We start from the raw sequence: 21096 nt of genomic DNA, 5'->3' as shown, positions 1-21096 counted from the left end.
AGGAGATGAGTGACTGGTTGAGCCTTACTTTATATCTGCCACCCTGAAAGGGCCATATGTCATTAACGACCATTTGGGCTGCTGTGGATGAACAAAGCCTAGGGAAAACTTTAGGAAACTAGAGAGTCAAGGTTTTATGGAAACTTGGCAAGGCTAAATACTTGAAGTAAAAGCTACTGTTTGATGCTTAGATCTTAGTGCTGCTGAACACAACTATTTCATGCTATTAGAAATACATATAATACATATGTTGTATAAAATGGTCTGTTTATATCACTAGCATGCAGCTAAATAACAAAAAGAATAACCATTCATTCTCAACTTTTCTTCTAGGGAGTATATGTTAATGGGTAAACGTATGCCAGAAAAATGCAGTATAATATACACACACAGAGCAATCAAGAAGCAAATGCAATCAACACATTGAAAAGGGGAGACTTCTGCTCTTATGCAGATTATGCTGCCAGCATAAAAAATGGTCAGAGAGAAATAACTCCTTATGTAGGGAAAAACTGTATCACGTCATCAGATATGAAATAGCAATTTTTATATTTAGTAATGTGCTATAGCAGAATTTACTTATGAGACAGTCTGGGTCAGTGTCGGAGAGAGAGAAATTTCAAGGTGGTGATTACATTTTGTCTCATCTTGCCATAATCTTGTTTCATCCTTATTTCCTACAAATTGGCACACATTGATAGGCAGTTCAAGGAGTTTCTTAAACAAAAGATACCTATAGCTCAAGGGTCTGATTGTAATAACTTAATTCAGCATTACACAATGTATGAAAATAGTTTTTGATCCCATTTGATACTAGGAACACAGGACAAAAATATCATTCCACAGATTGACTGAAACTTAAGGGAAAGCTTACTAAATGATTTTGCACTAATTCTTCTAATAGCATATTTTTCACAATTTTCTATATCCATATTTGATAACGTGATAAAATCAGATGTAAGGAAACTGGTGAGCTCTTTGAAAAGCATTCCTGGTAAAACATTGACTATAATGGAAGCAGTCCAGCTAAACACAGAAAACTGAAATCCTACTTTGCTGTGTCAGCTTAAGCTGTCTGTACTTCAGTTTTAAGACCTGTGTGGATAAGACATTAGTGCTTATTATGTGAGGAAAGCATTTCAAAACCTACTGATAAGTATATTAGTATGGCTTTGTTAAAAAAGAATATTAAAGGAGCACATTTTGTCATTTGGTATGCACAGCTTCTTCCCCATGCACTACCAGGACTATTGTCTAACAATAATTTCCACTGCTGAACATAGACCACATTTATATAGCCCTATGGACAATGACACATGGAGGGTTAGCGAAGTTTCCTACTCAGAAAATACTGCCAGACTGATGGGAAAAAAAAGTAACAAGTAACTCAAATATACAACACGTACAAAGATATCCCATGAAATATATGTTCCGATGCAGCAGAAGACTGGCAAATCAATATGGTATGCCTCTTAACTCCCGGGGGCACTGTCTAAGTCAGGAGTACACATACTATTTCAATAGCAGGTCAGGATCTGACCTCATTTGTACTCTATAGTGAAACAAGTTTCAGACAACATGACATACACAAAAAAAAATAAGACCACCCTTCCAAGCATCTCTTCTCTCACAGTCTCTCTCAGAAGATTAGGAACTGAAAAACCTTCAAGGCTGATCATCTAAAACTGCACGGAAAGCATCAAAATGGAGAATATTTAAATGTGATGACTTTCTTATCTCTCACTTAATCTTCTATGAAACCACTTTGGAGACAGTATTTTCTGATGGCAAACATTTTTACTTGTAAAGGGTTCTTTTCCTGAATAAAGCCCCCTAAAATATTTGCTTATACTTGTAGCCGCAGGTGTAACCTTAAATCTTAAACTAACAATAGTGTGTGTGCCTTTAACATAGTAGAATAATACAAACTGTTCTAACTTACTAACACACAGAGAAAGGAATGATCAGCTGATGGGGGAAGCAACATCATGGGACTGATAACTAAGGAGAGAGTAAATCAGACCAAGGATGCCAGCCTTCAAGATAGCAGAGCGGCGCCCAGCATGGAGTGGGACTGGAACAGAAGCAAGGATGTACCAACTGCTAACTGCAAGTGTGTGCAAGCACTGCAGTCATTCAGTAAACACAGTGAGGAAGACTACTGATGATCACCAAAGAAGACCCCCACTCAGCAAGAAAGTGCATGCGTAATTAGGATGCAAATATTCTAATAAGTTCCTGGAAAAAGCTATGAATATGCATGAGCAGGCTAAATATATAGCTGCTGTCAGCAAGTATCGGGTATGCTCACCTTTGTGAAATGATTCTGTGCGTGCCCAGCACTGCCAATAAAGAATGCTGCTTTCTAAAACTCCAAATTGAGTCTTAGAGGGTTTCTCCAACTGACTTTTATAGTAACACAGGCATCTTTTAAAACACATCTTTATAGTCAGTTGTTAGCAGTAGTAGACAAATTTTGCACTTCATAGCCATGGAAAACCAAAGCCCATTATGTTCCAGTTTGACATATTTCTTTCTCTAAAGTGGAAAGAATCAAAAGTTTCAGTTCGGAGATGTTTTAATGCTAGAGTAGCCCTGCCCTTAAAGGCCACTGAAGACTGGATGGCGTCTCTCTGCCCTTCACAATGCTGAGTTAGTGCCTCTTTTCCAATGACCAACTGCAGGATCATGCCATTTAAAGGGAATTTTAAAATATTTACACTAAAAGGGAATGGGTGTGGTGGAGACTTATCATGTGCACATGTATTCTCATCTGGATTTTTAATGTGACTATCACGGTAGCATTGCTGCTGGCTTCAGAAATTAAGTCGCGAATCAGGGAATCATTTAGGTTGGAATAGAGCTCTTGAGACCAGCCAGTCCAGTGCCCTCACTCAAGCAAGGCCAGAACTTCACCCTCGACTTTATTTGTACTTCAACAGCTTTCACCGATTCCAGTCCTCTGAATGAGGTCACTGTATGAAGGGATACTCTAACAACTACAACTGGAGACTGCAGTGAGAAAGGAGCGGGGCTGTGGACTCGTCTGAAAGCAGCTGGACAAAAACATGACATAAGGAAACCTCACACTGCCCCATGTAAACACACTTTGCCACTGTCAGATCTACCACATTCCCTGGTTCTCTGTGCTAGTATCTGTGAATGTTTTATCCACCAACTGTTCAGATGCAAAAAACATCAACAGTCCCTGGAACAGGATTTATATATTTTAAAAGTCTTCAGAGTAACCCAGCAGATAGGCAGAGAGCTGCAATTGTAAAACCCAATGCCTAAACTCTGCCCAAAGTCCCACAGTAGGTGTCTGAGCCTACTTTGCTGAAAAGGTCATTAATTTCTTTAGTTAAAGCTTTGCATCTCTAAAATGAGAATATTGCTGTTTTGCATCCACCTTCAAAATCTGCAGCTGAAGCACATACATGCGGTGTACACTGCTTCATCTGCAACCAGCAAATTAACAGTGTAATGTGTAATTTAGACATGAAATGTGGAACAAAGAAAGCTGCATTTAGTCTTGGTTCAAAATGTTGTATTTGGTTTGAACATTTACTAAACATAGCTACTGCTTAGTATGAATACCGGTATTTGCTTTAACTAAAGGAGAAACTTCGTGGCATTAGGAAACCTGTTTATTCTGTTGCTTCTATTAAGACAAGAAAAGTAGCCACTAAGCTATATATCATTATCAAATATAGCATTTAGGAATTTTTTTTATCATGCTTAGGACAAAAATATGGTATTTACTTTCTGCTTTTGGGATGAAGCTATATATGCCTGAGCAAAGGATTTTTCTTATAATTTTATTTTTAAAAGGGTTAGGGAAGTACATGTCATTACAGTATTACGCATGCTATTTCCAAAGATACGCCCGGAATTACAGCTAAGAAGCTGGAAGTATTTTGAATGTTTCTGATCAGTCAATCAGTCCTGTGTGGACATGCCGCTTCCTGAAATTGGGACCCATCAAAAGGAATAAATAAATTTCAGAGATAGAATTACTGCATTGAAAATTTTGTTGCAAACTGTAGTAGAAAGGACACAAAATACATTAATTATGTTGCTAAAAGCCAATCCTTGATGTTAGAGTTTTTCCCTAGTACACAGAAACAAAATATATGGCAGCCTATAAAAGGAACAAGAAATTTTGATTTTAAAAGAACAGAGACATAAAATAGAAGCAATTAATGGTCTGAGAATCTATTATACTTAAGGCCAAAGTCCATAACCACAGAAGCCCAGGACTGGAGTTTTACAGGGCATGCACATTCGACACAATGATCTCCCGAGGCGCGCAGGGGAGTGTTCACGTCTTCTTGGCTTATGGTGATTAGGAAATAACCAGTGTGTCACATACTACAGGCTAGCAACTGTCGACTTTTTATGACCATTGGTACAGATGAGAAGCTCATACAAAAGGGTCTATTCAGTCTCTGTCCCAGAATTTTAAATAAACACAAGCAGCAAACCTAGGGCAAGCATTTCTCCGTGATACAAAAGTGTGAGGCATGCAGGCTGCCATTTCCCACAACAGCCTTACTTAGATTTGGTAGGCAGAAAGTCAGATTTGTTGCTCCCATGAAGAGCAGAATGGGTAATGCAGACTGACCCCATCATGCCTATAAATTTGGGAGGATGAGGGAAGACACTTACAAGGGAGCCTTTTCCTCAAGAAGACTGCCTAGGAAGGGGAGGGAAGACTAACTGCTTCCCCGAAGACTCAGAAGAGTAATAACCTGGTTAAGGGTGGAAGGAACAGAGCCAGGTCTCTCACAGAGGATGTGAAGGCACAGGATGACCCTGGCTTTTTTGGTGGTAAACAGCCTAACTTATGCCCAGTTGGACACCTGGTGTGAAAGAGCGTGAAAGAGCATGAATGAGAACAAAAAGTGAAGGTGCTGCCAAGAACAGACACTACAAAAAAAGTATAAAAGAACCAGTAAGCCCTCAAAGCCCCACCAGTGCCACAGTGGCATGTGCAGTGCTATTACATCACCTTTTCCTACCCCAGTGTACGCCAGCAGCACTCACTGAACCCCAGCTCTGCAGGACTATAGGGCATGTGCAGCCACGGTGCACTGTGGCGGTGCAGCAGAAGTGCACAGACAGCAATGGTGATCCTGCTGGCCACCAAAACAGGCTGGCAATACAGTGACTGATGGTGAAAGTTATGCAAATATATGAGTGGGCTACTGCTCCACTGGGGGGAAAGTCCTATTTCAGATCTGCAAGAGTGACAGCTATAGCACAGCAGTGTCAGGGAGACAATATATAACATTAAAAACACCTTCAAACTTACAACATACATTTACAGAAAAACTAGAGAACATTGCAGTGATTATCCTTAAAACATGTTTTATCTTTGTCTTTTTCTCCTTTGTTTTCATTAAATTCTGATTGCAGGTTTAAAATAAATCCACTTATCCTATTCTGAATTCATAAATCGCTCCCAGCAATCAGACTGGCCAAAAGTGCATTCTCCAAAAAATCAGAGCTTCATGTTGCTGCAGTTTAAGAAGCCAAAAGGCTTATCCTGTGCAAGGCAGAGCCGACTGTGAACACAGAGCCCAACACTTCTCCCCACTGCAGAATGTACACCCTCCACAGCACCTTTCATCCCCCTGAGCATCCAACCCACAGAGCTGCACAACTCACAGCCTAATCATTTGTATTTTCTGACAAAAGATAAAATTCACAGATCCCCCTCTTTCAACAAAAACAAATGATAGGCACTTGAATTTTCTATTTATTTAGCTCTTTACTTACTACCTACATCTTACTAGCATTATAATTTTTCTTTAAACAATAGTTGCTTTCATTTATTGTTATTTTGAAGTGAAAGGCTGCAACACAGCCATAAATACTTTTCTTGTCATTCATAAGCTTCTTAATAGCTTGTAATACACATTAACTAGTCTCTATGAAAATACTCTTGCGATATTTGACTTACAACTGTGCCTTTTCTCCTGGATACCTGCATCTGCCAAATCAATATTTTGAATAGAACATCTTATGCTTAGACAGTGATGCAGACGGGCTGCAGCATCAGCTGAGGAAGTATGAATCTCAGTGGTCTCTCTGGTAACTCCATTTTAGGGACACTGAGGATTGTCCATGCGTGGCACAAAGCTGTGGGGTGCACAGATACCTCAATCACCATTGACTCAGAGAGGCAGTCAATGTGCAGACAAGTGAGAAATGAACCAAGCAAGGAGCTGGATATGGGACACTGTTGGGACTGCATTACTGTGCCACACAGCACCCGGCTCACCAGTGTCTTCCCTGGGTCGCTACTATGCGACCCTGGGGCAACCACTACCCACAGACCAGGTCTTGCCACAGCTAGCCATGAGTTTGCTATTGCTCCGATTATGCCACTTAACAGCCTTTCCTTGCCATCACCCACAGCAACAGCTCTCCTTCAGAGAAAGTGCTGCTAACACAAGAAAATACCTGGAGTCAGTTTAACAGTAGAGTTTAGGAAGGCCATAAATAGAAACATATTTTTGTTGGTTTGGGGTGGGCGTCTTTTTGTGCGTACCTATAGACCTGCGGTATGCCTGAAACAAAACACACACTGTTGCATGGCAGCACAGAAAGCAAGTTCAGTTGAGTTACATTTAAGTGCGCCGAACAGGATGCTCCATGAGCAGGGGGATCACAAAGGTGCTGGGAAACACTGAGCTCTGATGCTCTCAGCTTTTCTGAATGTTCAGAGCTGGGTGTAGCTTGTTGCAAAGCACAAGCACACTTCACAGAAATGAACTCATAAAATATTCAGTTTCCTGGTTTTGCCTGGCCTACAAGCTGCACATTTTCTATACTGTTGCAGCAAGAAAGAGAATTGATAAAGTCCATTTCTTATACATTTGAAGTGTTTACACTTTAAATTTGGAAGACTGAAAATGCAGAACTGGAGAACTACTCACAGGATTTATCTGTTAGAAATTACATCTACTCTGCCTGGGATTTTGCCTAGACTAAGAGAGACTTTTGAGACTGAAACAATAGATGAATCCCTCCCCCAGTCAGACAACAAAACAGTGTAATAAATAACCTGTAGAACACTGTAATCACAAATACTTTTTATATATGCTAGATACAGTTTTGGTTGGATGCCACGGGCCCATACACCCCATATGTGAACTATCTAGAAAACAAGTGTGCATCCATGTAGCTATCCCGTAGCCTAAGTTAATAGTGTACAGGAACATGGTCTTTCACACACTTCTGTGTGGGAACAGGTCTGTCATCACAGCTCCATTCTTACCAGCTGATGGAAGAATGCAAGAAAGCCCCCAAACTAGCGAGATTTGAGACTGTGGGTGTAACATGGCTGAACTCATGAAGATATTTCTCCCAAGGCTCCTGGGTGACTCACGCAAACAGGACACATGCCTGTACTGCTAACATATTCTACTGCATGCACACACACAGACGTTACGATGGTGTGAAATTGCACTATTTCAGGATTTTATAGCTCAGCAGAAATGCTGCTAGGCAATCAGCCTTAAAGTGGAGCAAGGATGGCACCCAGTGGCCAAACGGATTCATCTCAGAAAAATATTTCTCATCTACTTCTCATTCTTTAATTTTGGGAGTTTTAATTATAAAAAGGTTCTAGCTCCAATATTAAACTCTTTGGCAATGTCAAAAGCCTTTAAAGGACACTGCCTTCTTCCTGTGGGGGGCATTTATGGTTCCTTTTGTAAATTATTTTGTAAAAAAACCCCACAAACCCACCTATAGAAACCCTGCTATTAATAATTTTCAATCAATACCAGTAGACATTTATGACAACCGTTTACAGCCAGAACACTGGATAGAGGCAGAAATAACCAAAGTATTTTTTTCCTTTTGTAGGGTATAAGGTAGGGAAAATCTATTTTCTTTCCCTGATTTAAAAAAAAAATCAGTACAACTACAAAGGAACTTGTTTAATTCTAAAATTAAAATTTATATTAATGCCAACTATAGATAATTAAATAGAAAAATTGTATCCAAATAAAGATTGCTTAAAAAAAACCCAACAACAAAACAAACCAACAACAAAAAACTAAAACCTTGATAATTTTTAAGCAGAAAACTCCCAGTTACAGCTGTCAGCCTGCTGGGGCTACAAAAGGAATCCAAGCACAGACAAAGAATAATGTGAAATAATATGCCATTCTTTTTGATCTACTGGAAGAATTCTTTCTTCCATGAGTTAAAACAAACATACCGAGGTCTTACTGGGCCATGCAGGTCTCAGAAGAGTCAGCTGTCACATACAGGGCTAGTCCCAGGGAATTCCATCACCTCTATGGAGAATAATCTGCTCCTCACTAATGGCAAAAGAGCCATGATAAACCCACAGTGAAGAATGAGAGGACCATCATTCGCTGAAGTAGCCCAATATTTTAAGTCATTCTGATCAAATTTAAGCACACAAAATCTCTGCTAGATAGACTTTTCTTCCTCTTTGGAAACCTTTCCAAACATAAATTCCCATGTCTGTCACTGACTGAAATACGCTACTTTATCATTTGACAAGTGTTGATTCTTTTTTTATATCATTCATCAGATATTCCTCAGGCTTGCGTGACATTTTAAATGTATTCTATGCCTTATCACTTTTTGCATGGTCGTTGGCTAAATAGCGTAGCAATGTTAAACTGTATTTACTCCTCAGTGCTTTCCAGCTGACAAGAGATTCTTGTGGAGTACAATGACTGATCAGATTGAAGGACAGACAACAGGTCTGTTGGATAATAAATCATCTTACCTTCACTTGTGAGCAGTACTCTGCCCCCAACAATTGCCATTTCCAATTTCTTTTTCTAAGCATTCTCCCAAACTAATTGTGGTTTTGGACATAAAAACAGATGGACAAAATAGAAAACTTCCCATGTAAATAACAAAATCCACTATTTGAGAGGCGCCAAGAAGCAGCACGCTTTTTTTAAGTATAGGTAAATTAATAACCATAATTTTGTTCTTATCCTCTGCTGAAAATTTCTGTTGTTGAAGTACCACTGTATTAGTGTGCATAATTACTAAGAAACTGAAAAACCGCCACTATTAAAAGCAATAACTCAGTAACATTTTAAGCTACTTAGACTGTTGTTTTAGTACTGCAAAAAAAATTAGAATACATGAGAAATTCTTAAAATTTAAATCTATTTCAGCTTTACAGAAGAAGGGTTTTTTTTAAAAAGTGGTATAAACACCAGTTTTGACCATGCGTAGAATTTTAATTTTCTGTTATTTTCAGTGCTTGAAGTTTATTAGTTTTTAAGGTATTTAACAAGGAGATTTAAGCTCTGTTCTAGCTATGAAGTAGCCGATCTTAGTAATTTATTATTTAACATTTCTAATTACTGTGTGTCTTTACTCTGCAGTCAGAATATCAGTGTTGATTTTTACTTTTTATAAAATCCTAACCCTTAAACTCCCTTCTTTATAGCTTAGAGTGTGAATGTACTCAGAAATTCTTCTGCTACAGCATAAACACTGAAGAATAAATATATTTTGCTTTTCCATATTAAAAAAAAACCCACAGGAAATTAATTATTGACATACACATTATGCTCTTGCTCTGACGTAACCCACAGACCAGAATCTATTCCTTGCTAAATGAAGACTACCCCTTTAAAACATTAATTTATTGACCTGTGCTAAACTCATGGATAAACAGAAAAAAAATGTCTGGGCATAGATATATGGTTAAACTGTGGGCTTTATCCAGCTTCCAGGCCATACCTTTCTTTCTTTTGCCTTAACTCTCTCAAATCACATACAGATCCTCAAGAGAAAGACTTTTTTGAAAAAAGATTTACTTATCTCCTACACTACAAAATAAACTAGTTTTGTGCAGCCTTATCATACAAATGTAATACAATTGCATCTTACAAATCTTCTGGAGTCAGAAAGCAGAAATGTTGGAAGCTTTCATAGAGATGTTTTAATGTTTCTATCCCCTCTTTGTAGATGGGAAACCAAATCACAGAGAAGTGCCCTGCCCAAATGATATAACAAGACAAGGGCAAGGAACTTGCCTAGTTAGACAACAGTGGGCACATGAGGTGGATGTACTCCTCATGATTGCTATAGCCTTCCTTTACCCCACTGTAGCCAATAAAGAGTGCTAGCCTCTTCAGAGAACATCTCAGTGCCTGAGCCTCACCAGATTGAATTGCTCCTTGTAAACTCTCCTTCCACCACATCCTGGAAGATTCATATTTCATCTTCCTGGAGGGAAGGGAACATTTTACTCTCAGAGCTCTATGTTTTCACCTGGAAATAATAAATGTGGTCATTTTAGAAATACAAGAGGAATTCTTTCAGCAACCCTTTGCAGCAATTTAATCTTGTCTTGATCAACTATGAAGACAGTAATTTCAAATGCTGAAATTTAAACAAAATTGAATGTTTAAATGTTTTGAAAGCAAATTCAGAATTCCCATTATTTTTTTCTATTAAATATCCCTAGAGGGTAGACACTATAATGACATTAGTCTAGTATGACAGCTACAGAAGTAATTCATGAACAGGTGCTTCTCATGCCTCTGACACACTGAAGTCATCCCACTTTATTTATGACAAAATGCCTCATGGAAGAAATTAAAGCAAAAAACCCTCACTTCTTCCATGAACTTTCATATTGCTCTTTTATATGCTTTATTCTCAATAAAACCTATCACACTGGAACAGGTTTCATGACAGCAATAATATCTCTATGAGGAGGGCTGTTGTATTAGAAGTGCACCTGAGAATCACATCACAGGTCCCAGCACTGAGACAAGGAGCTGAAAAATAGCTTAGCAGGACAATACAGAAATGCTTCCAGGGGCAGCTGGTTGAGAAAGGAAAAGAAACAGCTCATAATAGAGCAAATAATTCAGCAAACGCAGGAGTTTTCATGAAACCCTGCTATCTGCAATTTCTGAGATTTATGACAGCAATGATTAAGTCACATTTTTCTTCATTTTAAACAGAAAAGGCATGGTTGCTTTTCGGGATGATAAAAGTGATGTAAAGAATGTAGTTTCCTATTTTTTTTCCCTAGCAGTGCTGTTGGAAGGCACTGATTAATAAGGAAAGAATAGTCCTATTGTTGCAGACCAAAGGTCCTTCCTAAGCCTTGTACCTTAGTTTTGAGAATAACCAAGAGCAAGGAAGACTATTTGAACTGAGAAAACATATCTCCTTGGTGCATTCCTCTTGGGTACAGTGAGTTGCACTTCAGAGATTTCCTAAGGCAGAGATGACTGTCTTCATAGAACAGTCTTCATTTGATTTTTCCTTCTGTTAATTCACCACTTTAAACTCATTAAGATCTAAGGTGGTAGGCCATATAGATTAACTACATGTTTACTGAAGAGAGATTTTTAGTCAGATTTAAATATGTACTCTGCTAATTTCATTTAATGCCTCTAAACTTAAACACTGTATGAGAAAATACCATGAACAATCTTTCCCTACTTCTCTTCTTCATGCCATTCCTTCTTCACTGAAATTAGAAATAATATTTTAGTTTTATATATCTTTGAACTACAGAGCACTAGCCTGTTGTCAACAGATGACAGCCTTGCACTTCAGAAGCTATCATAAACCCCACAGTATTTTATTTCTAATCATTATTTATTATTTTTAATAATTTCCAATGTGTATGCAGTGTGTTCCTGACTTCTTGTTTCCATGACAACTGAAGACATAGGCACATGTAAGTGTATGAAATAATGAAACACAATAAAGACCTCAGTTTCATGAATTATGAAAAACTGCTTTAGGTCTTACGCGGACAGTGCACGTGGAAAAGCAGAGAAAATTGTTTTGCATCTTGTGAACATGTGTATTTTTCTAAAGGGAGCACAGCTCAATATTAACACTTAAGCCCTGTTTACCCTCAAGGTTTCTCCTAATTTTCCCATTGTTGCTACTTTCAGTGGAACTTGAGCAGCTGGAATAGCACTGTGGAAAAGCTCAGTGCAAGCACAGCCACTCCTATGACAGCCAAAGAGGTGTCCAGGAGTCTGTGACTCACCATGGAGGACAATCTGAAAAATCCTTAAGCACATGAATAACTTCATGCACTTACATAGAACTGTAGATCTCTAAAGACCTGTACATGTTACACCCTATGCGTGTCTGGGACCATGGCTTGCAATACTGACTGCAGTGTGATTAGGTGCCTTCGGTCCGTCGTAAACCCACGTTACCAGAGAGATTGAAACAGCAGTGTCATCAGTGCGTAAGAACGTCATCTTCTAGCTACATTTATTTAAATGGAAATATTCCATAAGTGGTCCAAATCAGCTTGCCTTTCTCAAATTTAATTACTGAGGAAGACTATAATGTAATTACTGTAAATCACTACAAATTATTTGATTACTCAAATATAAAACTAACAAAGATAGTTCTAAATTGAAAGAGGGCATCACAATTAAGAATGACAGCCTAGGAATGCTCTCCCAATCAACTCTTACAGAGATTGGAGATAAAATATATATATAAAATTCAATTTTTCATTGTGCTGCCCACCCTTTTGCATTTAAAAGTGGGCATAAAATTGCAACAGCAGAAACATGAATAACAAATTCATCTTATATCATACATGTAACTCACTCCAAGTATCAAATTCACTTAGATCCACCATCTTTCAAGGATTCAGCTGTTTACACTGCTGTATACAGCAGCAGCTCTAAAAGTGGGTTCCTTTTTTGGTTCAACTCTTTCCATCATTATTTATCATAAGTGCCTGAGTTTTTAAGAGTCACACAAAAGCCTCCCTATATCGAGGTAGCTCTTAACTAGCCATACCTCAGGCTATGGAACTGAGAAATAGAGGAATTGTTATTCACACTACATTTTGAATCAAAGATTCTGTAAAGCAGGTGATACATTATTTTCTGTTGTGTGGCTCTCTCGTGTGCTGTTTGACCTAAAAAAGGGAATCTCTCACAGGGCTATAAATAATGCATCATAGTCATTAAATATTGATCTGGCTTATACCATTCACAGCTGCACATTTACGTTAGCTTTTTAAAATAGCTTTTTTTGTATTACCCATAATAGGACAGTGTTTACATATTCTGTTTGGAAACTATATTAGTTAAATTTAAAGGTGATGTGTTTGTGGGACAGCTTGCTAAGTCACAGGACTTGCTCATTACTGCCTCAGAAGTCTGTAACTCTCACTATAAATATCCTGTCCTGGACACAATTCTGCGTTCTTTACTCATGTATCTTGGCTTTCTATACTTGTCTAAAAGACGACTATTTTTAGGCTTACAGAGCTTGCATCTCTATGAGAAGAAACACGGCACAGGACAATGCCATAGGACAGTATCAATCTTGGATTAATCAGGCTCCACTAGCTTTACATTTTTCTATTTCAGTAATCAAATGTTTATAGCTAAACACTAGTGCTAGTACACAATGGAGATAATGAAGTTGTCTTTTAAGTCTAAAATACAAGAGAAAACTGCATTGCCACATTTTTTAAAATCATACTTATTTCTAATTTAAAAAATCCTCACAACTGAATATTGATATATGTATGGTTCATTGTTGCATTACTTCTGCTTATCTTGCCAAAACTGAGTTTGAATTTAATGTAGTTACATAGATGAAAGTGGGAAGCATTGCGATAAATCAGGCTCAAGGCTTCAGGGAGACATTCTCAGGTAAGAAAGAAACGTTTGCACTCAAGATGGATTTTTTCTTGTTTTACTTGCAAATGCACATGGAAAGTAAAGTTTAGTTTTTCTCCCTATGTCTAGAGCAACAGTATCAGAAATTCATCTATCACAGTAATGCAGCACATATCAGAAAACCTAAAAAATATAATGCAGCTTATATGAACTTAGCAGTATACCAGATATAATTTTTTTTAAGCCATCACAATCTAGATTTTAAAAAATAAAAGTTGAAAAATATTTAGCAGCAAATAAATGTAAGATCATCCAGCAACAGAGTCTTAAGTACAATATTTACTAGAGATCGTATGGTTTTGTTTCTGTTGGTTTAATCCTATAAATCATTCACAAAATCCACATCTTTCCTAGAAACTGGAAGTACAGTTCATATCCCAAATGCAGAAATAATGGTAGCCACCCCACAACTAATTCTGATTAATAATTAACTCCAATTCAATTACCTGTTATTAAAACTCTACCAATTAAGATTCTATGTTTTTCCACATTTTAAAACCTACCCATTCTCAGGAAGAAGGACTCATTTTACACTGTGTGACAACTCAAGCTTTCATTTAACCTATATTTTAAGCTGGCATGAAGAGAGGACTGGATCTTAAATTTATACTTTTCCAGAGATATTGCTCTATCAGAAAACACAATACTAAAGACTGACTGCCATGACTAAATAGATGGAAGGTGGCAGAGGGATCATTACTATGCAATTTTGCAAAATGCCAAAGCTGAAGAGAGCACCATCCTGATGAAATTGATGAAAAACTTCATATTACCCTCCCAGGGCCAGATCATCAGCTACAGAGACAAAGCAATTTGTTCAGGCTCTGAATCCAGATCTCTGCAGATCCACTTGTGTCTAACCCAAGGGCTAAGCCCCCTCTCTGACCACTAAAACAAACTTACTGGGTTAGGGGCATGAATTTTCCATTCCCACTTCCCCTGAGCACAGGCAGTGAACCAAATGGGTGTCTCCAGCCAGGTCAGCAGACCAGCACCTGCCACAGCACCTGTGTCAGAGTCTCATGTTGTTTCCGCTGGCACTGGCTTCCAGATAAATGTGTGCCTGCTACCCTAAATGTTAATGAATCCCAAAAGCTTTAATGCAAATAACGAAAAGGACTGGTGACATGAACTTTTACAGTAATTCACATAATTGGATTCTCTTCTGTGAAAAAACTCCATTAATTCACTAATAGAACAATTTCTAGTCATACAGGTAGTTTTAAATTTGGCTTTCAGATTATTAGTGAAAGCTCTACCCTAGTACCACCAGAAGTGGGATCCCTTACAAAAATGTGCAAAACCACTGTTCAACTTGAATTTATGTTGCTGCTTTGGTTTTAGACAGTTGTAAAAATCAGAGAGGGAGTAAGCCAATTGCATGACATGGCTCATCATCATACACTTATGTTTCAGTGCTCCATACTGTGAGCTTCCCTTTTTTTGAGCTCCAGAACCACTGGTGCTCTGCACTTTCTCCCATCCCAGCATCTGGAGAAAGGTATTAATTTTTTAAGGGTTTCTTGTTAAGGTGAGGGTTTTTATTTCAGACATTCTTAAGCAGAATTAATAGGAACATAAATATTATTGATTTTCAGAACTTTCCTCACAGTGATTATGTTTAATTCTTAAAAAGATACCAGGTATACTTGTGAGTTTGTGTATTTGTGAACTCACTCAATAACAGTAGGAAATTACTGACAAAATTTCTAGCAAAAAATCAACTTTAACTAGTCATGCCATGCTTTCTACAATGCAGTAAAACAATTTGCTGGTAAAAGCCAGAGGAAAAGTAAACTTCAAGTACACCTGCGATTTTTTACTTTGCATCAGAATACTCTTTATATCTTAGGCAAATAAAAATGAATGGATAAGAAATATATTAATATTCTAAAGACATAATATGACAAAGAAGGAAATAAACAACTTAGAAAAAAAAAAAGGGAAGAATACGTGATTATTCCCATGCTTCTGGGGTCCAGTAGTGGTATGTTTAGGATAGTATGTTGAAAAGTTATCAACTCAAATATATTGTCACTCCAAAGTCATTAACTACCATTAGGTCCTGTGTCATTCAAGAGACAGTAGTGAGCTGCTGGCATTACTTTCATTTAGATGTTTCTGTCATGTGAGTCTGTTACTATTCTGACTGAACCAGAACAACAGGTAAATTGTAACAGACATTTCCTCTGACATCTGCCAATAAATCACCAAAAGGAGAGGGGACAGGTTTAGCCCCAAAGACCCCCAGAGGGAGGAATTGTTTATTAGCCAGTCAAGTCTAGAAGATGACCCTAATATAACAAAGGAGTTATACAAAATATAACAATATAACAAACACAGAAAAGAGCAGTGATTTCAGGGTAGGATGCCCCAGGAGACCTCAGCAGGGAGACTGGCTGCCAGAGGGGTGAGACAGAAGCAATTTTATCACACAGATGGATGGCCCTCTCTGGGGATGAGCTCTCTGTCTAAGGCCCACAAGACACACTGGTCCTCCCTCTGGTTTTGTTGGGGTTTATTTTGTTTACAACTGGTGGCATAAAGCACTAACACAGACTACCTGGCACTCATTTTGTCAGGAACTGAAAGAGAGTCAACTGGATAATAAGGGAAATTTTTTCTTAGAAAAGTCTCTCAGCTTAGTTTAAGCACAGATTGATTTTATTTCTCATTTTCTCATTTATCTTCTGTATAAAATTGTATCTATCAGGGTTACTAATGAATAAATGCTTTTCAGTTCCCTTTACCTTGTCGTTAGCCATTAAAGGGATAGTTACAGGCCTTCAGAATAACAAGACGACATTCCCTACTTGGAGACCAACAAATCTATTAATGGAAACACCTGCAAAAACAAGTAGAACAGCTCCTCATCTAGTATCTAGGTCCAAAGGGTAACATAGCAGGCTCTTATTTCAACTCCACAGTCCATGACGGAGAATTATCTTTCAATGTTTGAAAGCAACCAAGAAGTATGGCCCTCTGGTATGTAGAAAATATTGGATGAATCCTAACAATCGTAGAAGCTGTATTACAGGTGCTTATTCTAAGGTAAACTAAAAAAAAAAACAACCAAACAATCAAACCAGCAAACCAAACCAAGCAACAATAACACACCACCAAACCACCCAGAAAATAACAAACCCAAACCAAACAAAACCTCAACCTTAAAAAAAAAAAAATATATATATATGGCCCTTTATTCTTTTCTTTCCCCCCTCTCTCACACAGTGTTCAGTGGTCTTTGCGCAACATATAACTTATTAAGCACACAAAAGTGTTTTCTGCTGGCTCCAGTGTGGGAATAATCTTCACAGATATATGATTGCAGCAGTAATTCAGTTACCTACTCTTCATCTCACAAAAGGGTGGGTAACTGCACCAATGAGTACAATGGAGAGAGACAATATATTACACCCTTAGAACTCTGCATCACTACCTGGTGATAGGCACAGCCAGTGTTTGGGCAATAATCTACCAACTAATAACTAATTAGTAATAGCTGCCCTTCCTCAGCTCACATAACTCATCAGTATCAGCTCTGCTAAGTCACCCAAGGCTTTCCCATTGGACCACAACCATCTGCATGGTGTGGAGATCAGGTTGCAGCCCGCCTGCCAAGTGTCAAAATAAACAGCTATTTTTCAGCCAGATAGGTCACAAGGAGCCACAGCAGGGAATGCCAGCAGCGTGGGGTCACAACAGCCCTGATCTCCTTCCCTGTTTCCGAGGTACTTTGCATAAAAGAAACCAACCCTGATGCCCACTATAAAAGCTTCTAAAACAGTTATGAGGAGCTCTCAACGCTTACTCCTCATAGCCAAGTAAAGCGACACCAAGTTTTCCTCAAGCAGAAAAGGACAAACAAAGGCTGTGCTGGAGTGCTGGCAGAGGTGAAAGGGCAAGGTCACCGCTCCTCCTACTCTCTGCCTCTTAGGAAGGCAGGATTCAGTATGAACACATCATTACCGGTCCCCAGCAATGCTATATGATGCACACATCACTTTACAGTTCTGCCCGTGCTTACAGAAGTCAGAAGAGGATCTCTCACCATCACATTCAGCCTTCTAAGCATATGCACAATCTTAAGAGTGGATTTTCTGCTTTTTATGTAAACACAGGACAGCTTCCACACTATAAGCATGTTCCTCTCATTTTCTCTAGCCTCCTCCTCACCACCCACCGTGACTTCGCTGTAGTGGGTCCTGCTGAGGAGGCCACCAAACCCCCACTGATGTGCAGTTCCAGCAGCTGGTGCTGGAACAATGGTATTTTGCTGCTGTGCACCTATTACTGCAGCTGTTCATCACTTGAGAGACTTTTTCCACCTTCCCTGCCTAACAGCATAATGTATAATACATCCTTTATAAATTAAAGTTAGTTATGATTTTCCGCTTTTGACAAAAGCTTTTCTCTCAGATAATCTACATCCATTTTACTTTACTGTTATATTTTCAGAAGTAACTAAAAACTTAAATCCTTACCTTAAATTTGTCAACTTCTGCCTTCGAACATGTTGCATGATAAGATAACACCTGCTCCAGAGCAAAAGATAAAAACAAATTTTTGTAAGCTTGATTAAGTAGAAATAATAGTACTCCATACTGCAGTCTAATCAATTATATTTAAAACAGATTTAATTAATATTTGTGCATGGTAATTCAGTTCTGAATGTCAGCATATAATAATTAATTGCAGGTTATCAGGTATACATTTGGCATTTATGTTGCAGGGAATTTCATAGGAAATCATGGACAGTAAACAATTTAATAATATAAGCATTCCTACATTGTTCTCCTGTTCCACAATATAAAGAATTTAATGTAAAAATAATAGTAGGTTTACAGACTTTAAATAATGCCTTTTTCTATACTGTAAAGCCTTATGCCTTTGCTAGTGACGCATCACTGCATGGAAATTAGCACCTCTGTTATGCCCAACATGCTCTTCAGTACTAGTCTGGAGATGAAAGCAACAAATTAAATTCACAAAGTACTGCACACCTCCTCTTATTACCTGCAAGTATGCATACATTTACATGGAATACATAATATCCTTATGTGGCAATAATAACATTGAACAACATCCCAAAAGGTGCAAGAGCCATCCTGTGAACCACCAAGGTCTGACTGTGTGTGGGGGATGAGGCTCTTGTCCTTGAGGGAGCTCACAGAGCCAGAGCACTCCTAGCAAGGACAGGTCCTCCTCACCACACAAACATACTATCTACTTACGTGCTAAAGTTTTGATATATATTTCTCATTTTGAAATTGTTTTCATCTGTGAATGTCTCTGTTACTTGTATAAATACCTAAACCTATTTCAAATGCCCTTGGCTTGCAATACCTTATGGCAATAAGTCCCAAGATATATTTACTCATATCAGTGTTAGAGGTGTCACCTTTTACAGTAACAGGAAATCATTCCTGCACTATGAAAGAACAAATAACAATAACAAACACCAATTCATGTTTTGTCCCAAGTTTTACTTTCTGTAACTATACATCATGTCCTTCTTCTAATAGTATCTATTTTTCTGTCCAACCGTATTGCAGCTTCTCTCAGAAATCTATCAGATTAGTTAAATTATGTTTTCTACTATGACAGATAACACTTTCTACTAAAATTCTTGTGAAGATTCTCCTTTACCTGCATTCATTATATCCCTCTAGATCTCTAGTCTTCCTTAATATTGACTATTGTAATCTTTTAAGCATTCATTAATTTTGTCTCCTTAATATATAAAATACTATTCAGCCTAGCTTTGAGCTATGGTAATTCATGCCTGTATGGCATCTTACTTTCAAGCTTTCCTGATCATTTATTTCCATTTTGGTCTTCTATTTATTAGTCAACCTTCTGAGAATTCTCTATGAAAAAGAGTACCTGTATATCTGGATAAGAATCTTATTACAGTGTATATCAAATTGATTTATTTTATATCCAATATGAATGTCATTTCAAATGCCACTCATTGCCATCCTACCTAAATACACAACTACTATTATTCTATTGCTGAAAAATGGTTTCGCAGTACTTCAGCATATACCATTATTTTGTTCAGTACTTTGCTCTGTCTTCAATCACTTTTCACAAATATTATCACAAGTTGTTTCTCATTTATAGAATTACTCTTCACTGAAGCACAGTGACCATTTATCAAACCTGTAATCTACATTCAAGCTATACGAATCTTTTCTTGACTAAAGAAACAAGCTGTATTTGAAAACAAAAAAATCATATTTCATTGATTTCAGTAGTAAGTAACAAACTTCTATGTTAACTTTGATCACCATGTATCTGAGTGCGATATCTGGCATTGCCTGTTTTTTTGCCAGAAGGAATATTCATTCTAAGGTGTCATACTGCTCAAGTATCTGGTGCGTATGAGGGCTTCTAGTATTTCATTACTATGGTGTGTAAAGAATAAGGAATCTTGCAGAAGTCCTAAAAAGGAAAGTTCTTAACATTTCTTCCTAAGTGAATACGTATATGTGGGTAATAAAAAAAAACCAAGGATGTTTTCTAATATAAACAGTCGTATTGACTTTAAAAAGCCTTAACATGCCTGTATGCTTTACAGAGTAGATCTCCAACACGTAGATAAATATCTCCAACCCTAAAGCAGAATAAAACTGTACAATTATGGCATCTTCATAGCAATCCAGTTTGGTTTGCTTTCTGTTTTAATAGCGAGAAATTCATATCTTAATCAGGCCAATGCTGACTTTGTGGTTCTCATTGTAATGGTGGGTACTGTATAAATTCAAAGGAGTTACAGTCAAAGGGTGCATGTGAGGGACAGCTAGATCATTTTCTTCTCTTATCACATATAAAATATAAAACAATACTGAAATCTTAGCAACATTACCCTTTCATCAGAGGAGTCTTTTAAGATTAATCAGTTTTGCATAATGCTTTTTAAAAGATCTTAAATTTCATTCAAACCATTCTTAATTACTTTTTAAGCAGGACTAATGTAGATTTGTAAAGCTATCCTCAAAACTCCAAGCTTTCTTCTCACCAAGATTATTTTTAATATGATTATGCTTAAAGCCTACAGAATATAGTAGATAAGAATAGTGTTTTATTGTTGAATCAGCTTATAGAAGATCAAATCATAATATTTCTTTAAAAACATTCTGTATTTTAGTTTGTTCTATAGGAGCCGGCAGATTTGCATTCTTCATGAATGGCAGCAGGCAGCATAAACAGGAAAAGAAATTCATACCAAAGGCAACAGGTAAAAAAAAAAAAAAAAGAGAAAGCTTCTCATCCATTTAGCTATTCTAGAAGTATTTTCTGGAAAGACGTGATGTGTTGGAAAATGCCAGGACTTTGCATTATGTATTAGCCCTGGCCCACAGCAGAGCTCTTGCTGAGCTTC

At 37.7% G+C, this 21096-nt stretch overlaps 1 protein-coding gene across 3 annotated transcripts in view; it reads right to left on the bottom strand.

Moving 5' to 3' along the window:
• Nucleotides 1-21096, bottom strand: part of PDE11A (phosphodiesterase 11A) — a 141249-nt gene that overhangs the window by 44568 nt on the left and 75585 nt on the right. For all 3 annotated transcript variants that reach the window (XM_061379535.1, XM_061379545.1, XM_061379554.1), the window contains one exon: nucleotides 18194-18244. In XM_061379535.1, coding sequence (XP_061235519.1) covers nucleotides 18194-18244 — 51 coding nt within the window. The remainder of the gene's footprint in view (nucleotides 1-18193; nucleotides 18245-21096) is intronic.

The sequence above is a fragment of the Neopsephotus bourkii genome, unplaced genomic scaffold, assembly GCF_033783945.1.
Source record: "Neopsephotus bourkii isolate Nb327-2 ecotype Australia unplaced genomic scaffold, CSIRO-AGI_Nbou_v1 NB_196, whole genome shotgun sequence".
NCBI lineage: Eukaryota > Metazoa > Chordata > Aves > Psittaciformes > Psittacidae > Neopsephotus > Neopsephotus bourkii.
This window is presented reverse-complemented; position numbering and strand designations above follow the sequence as displayed.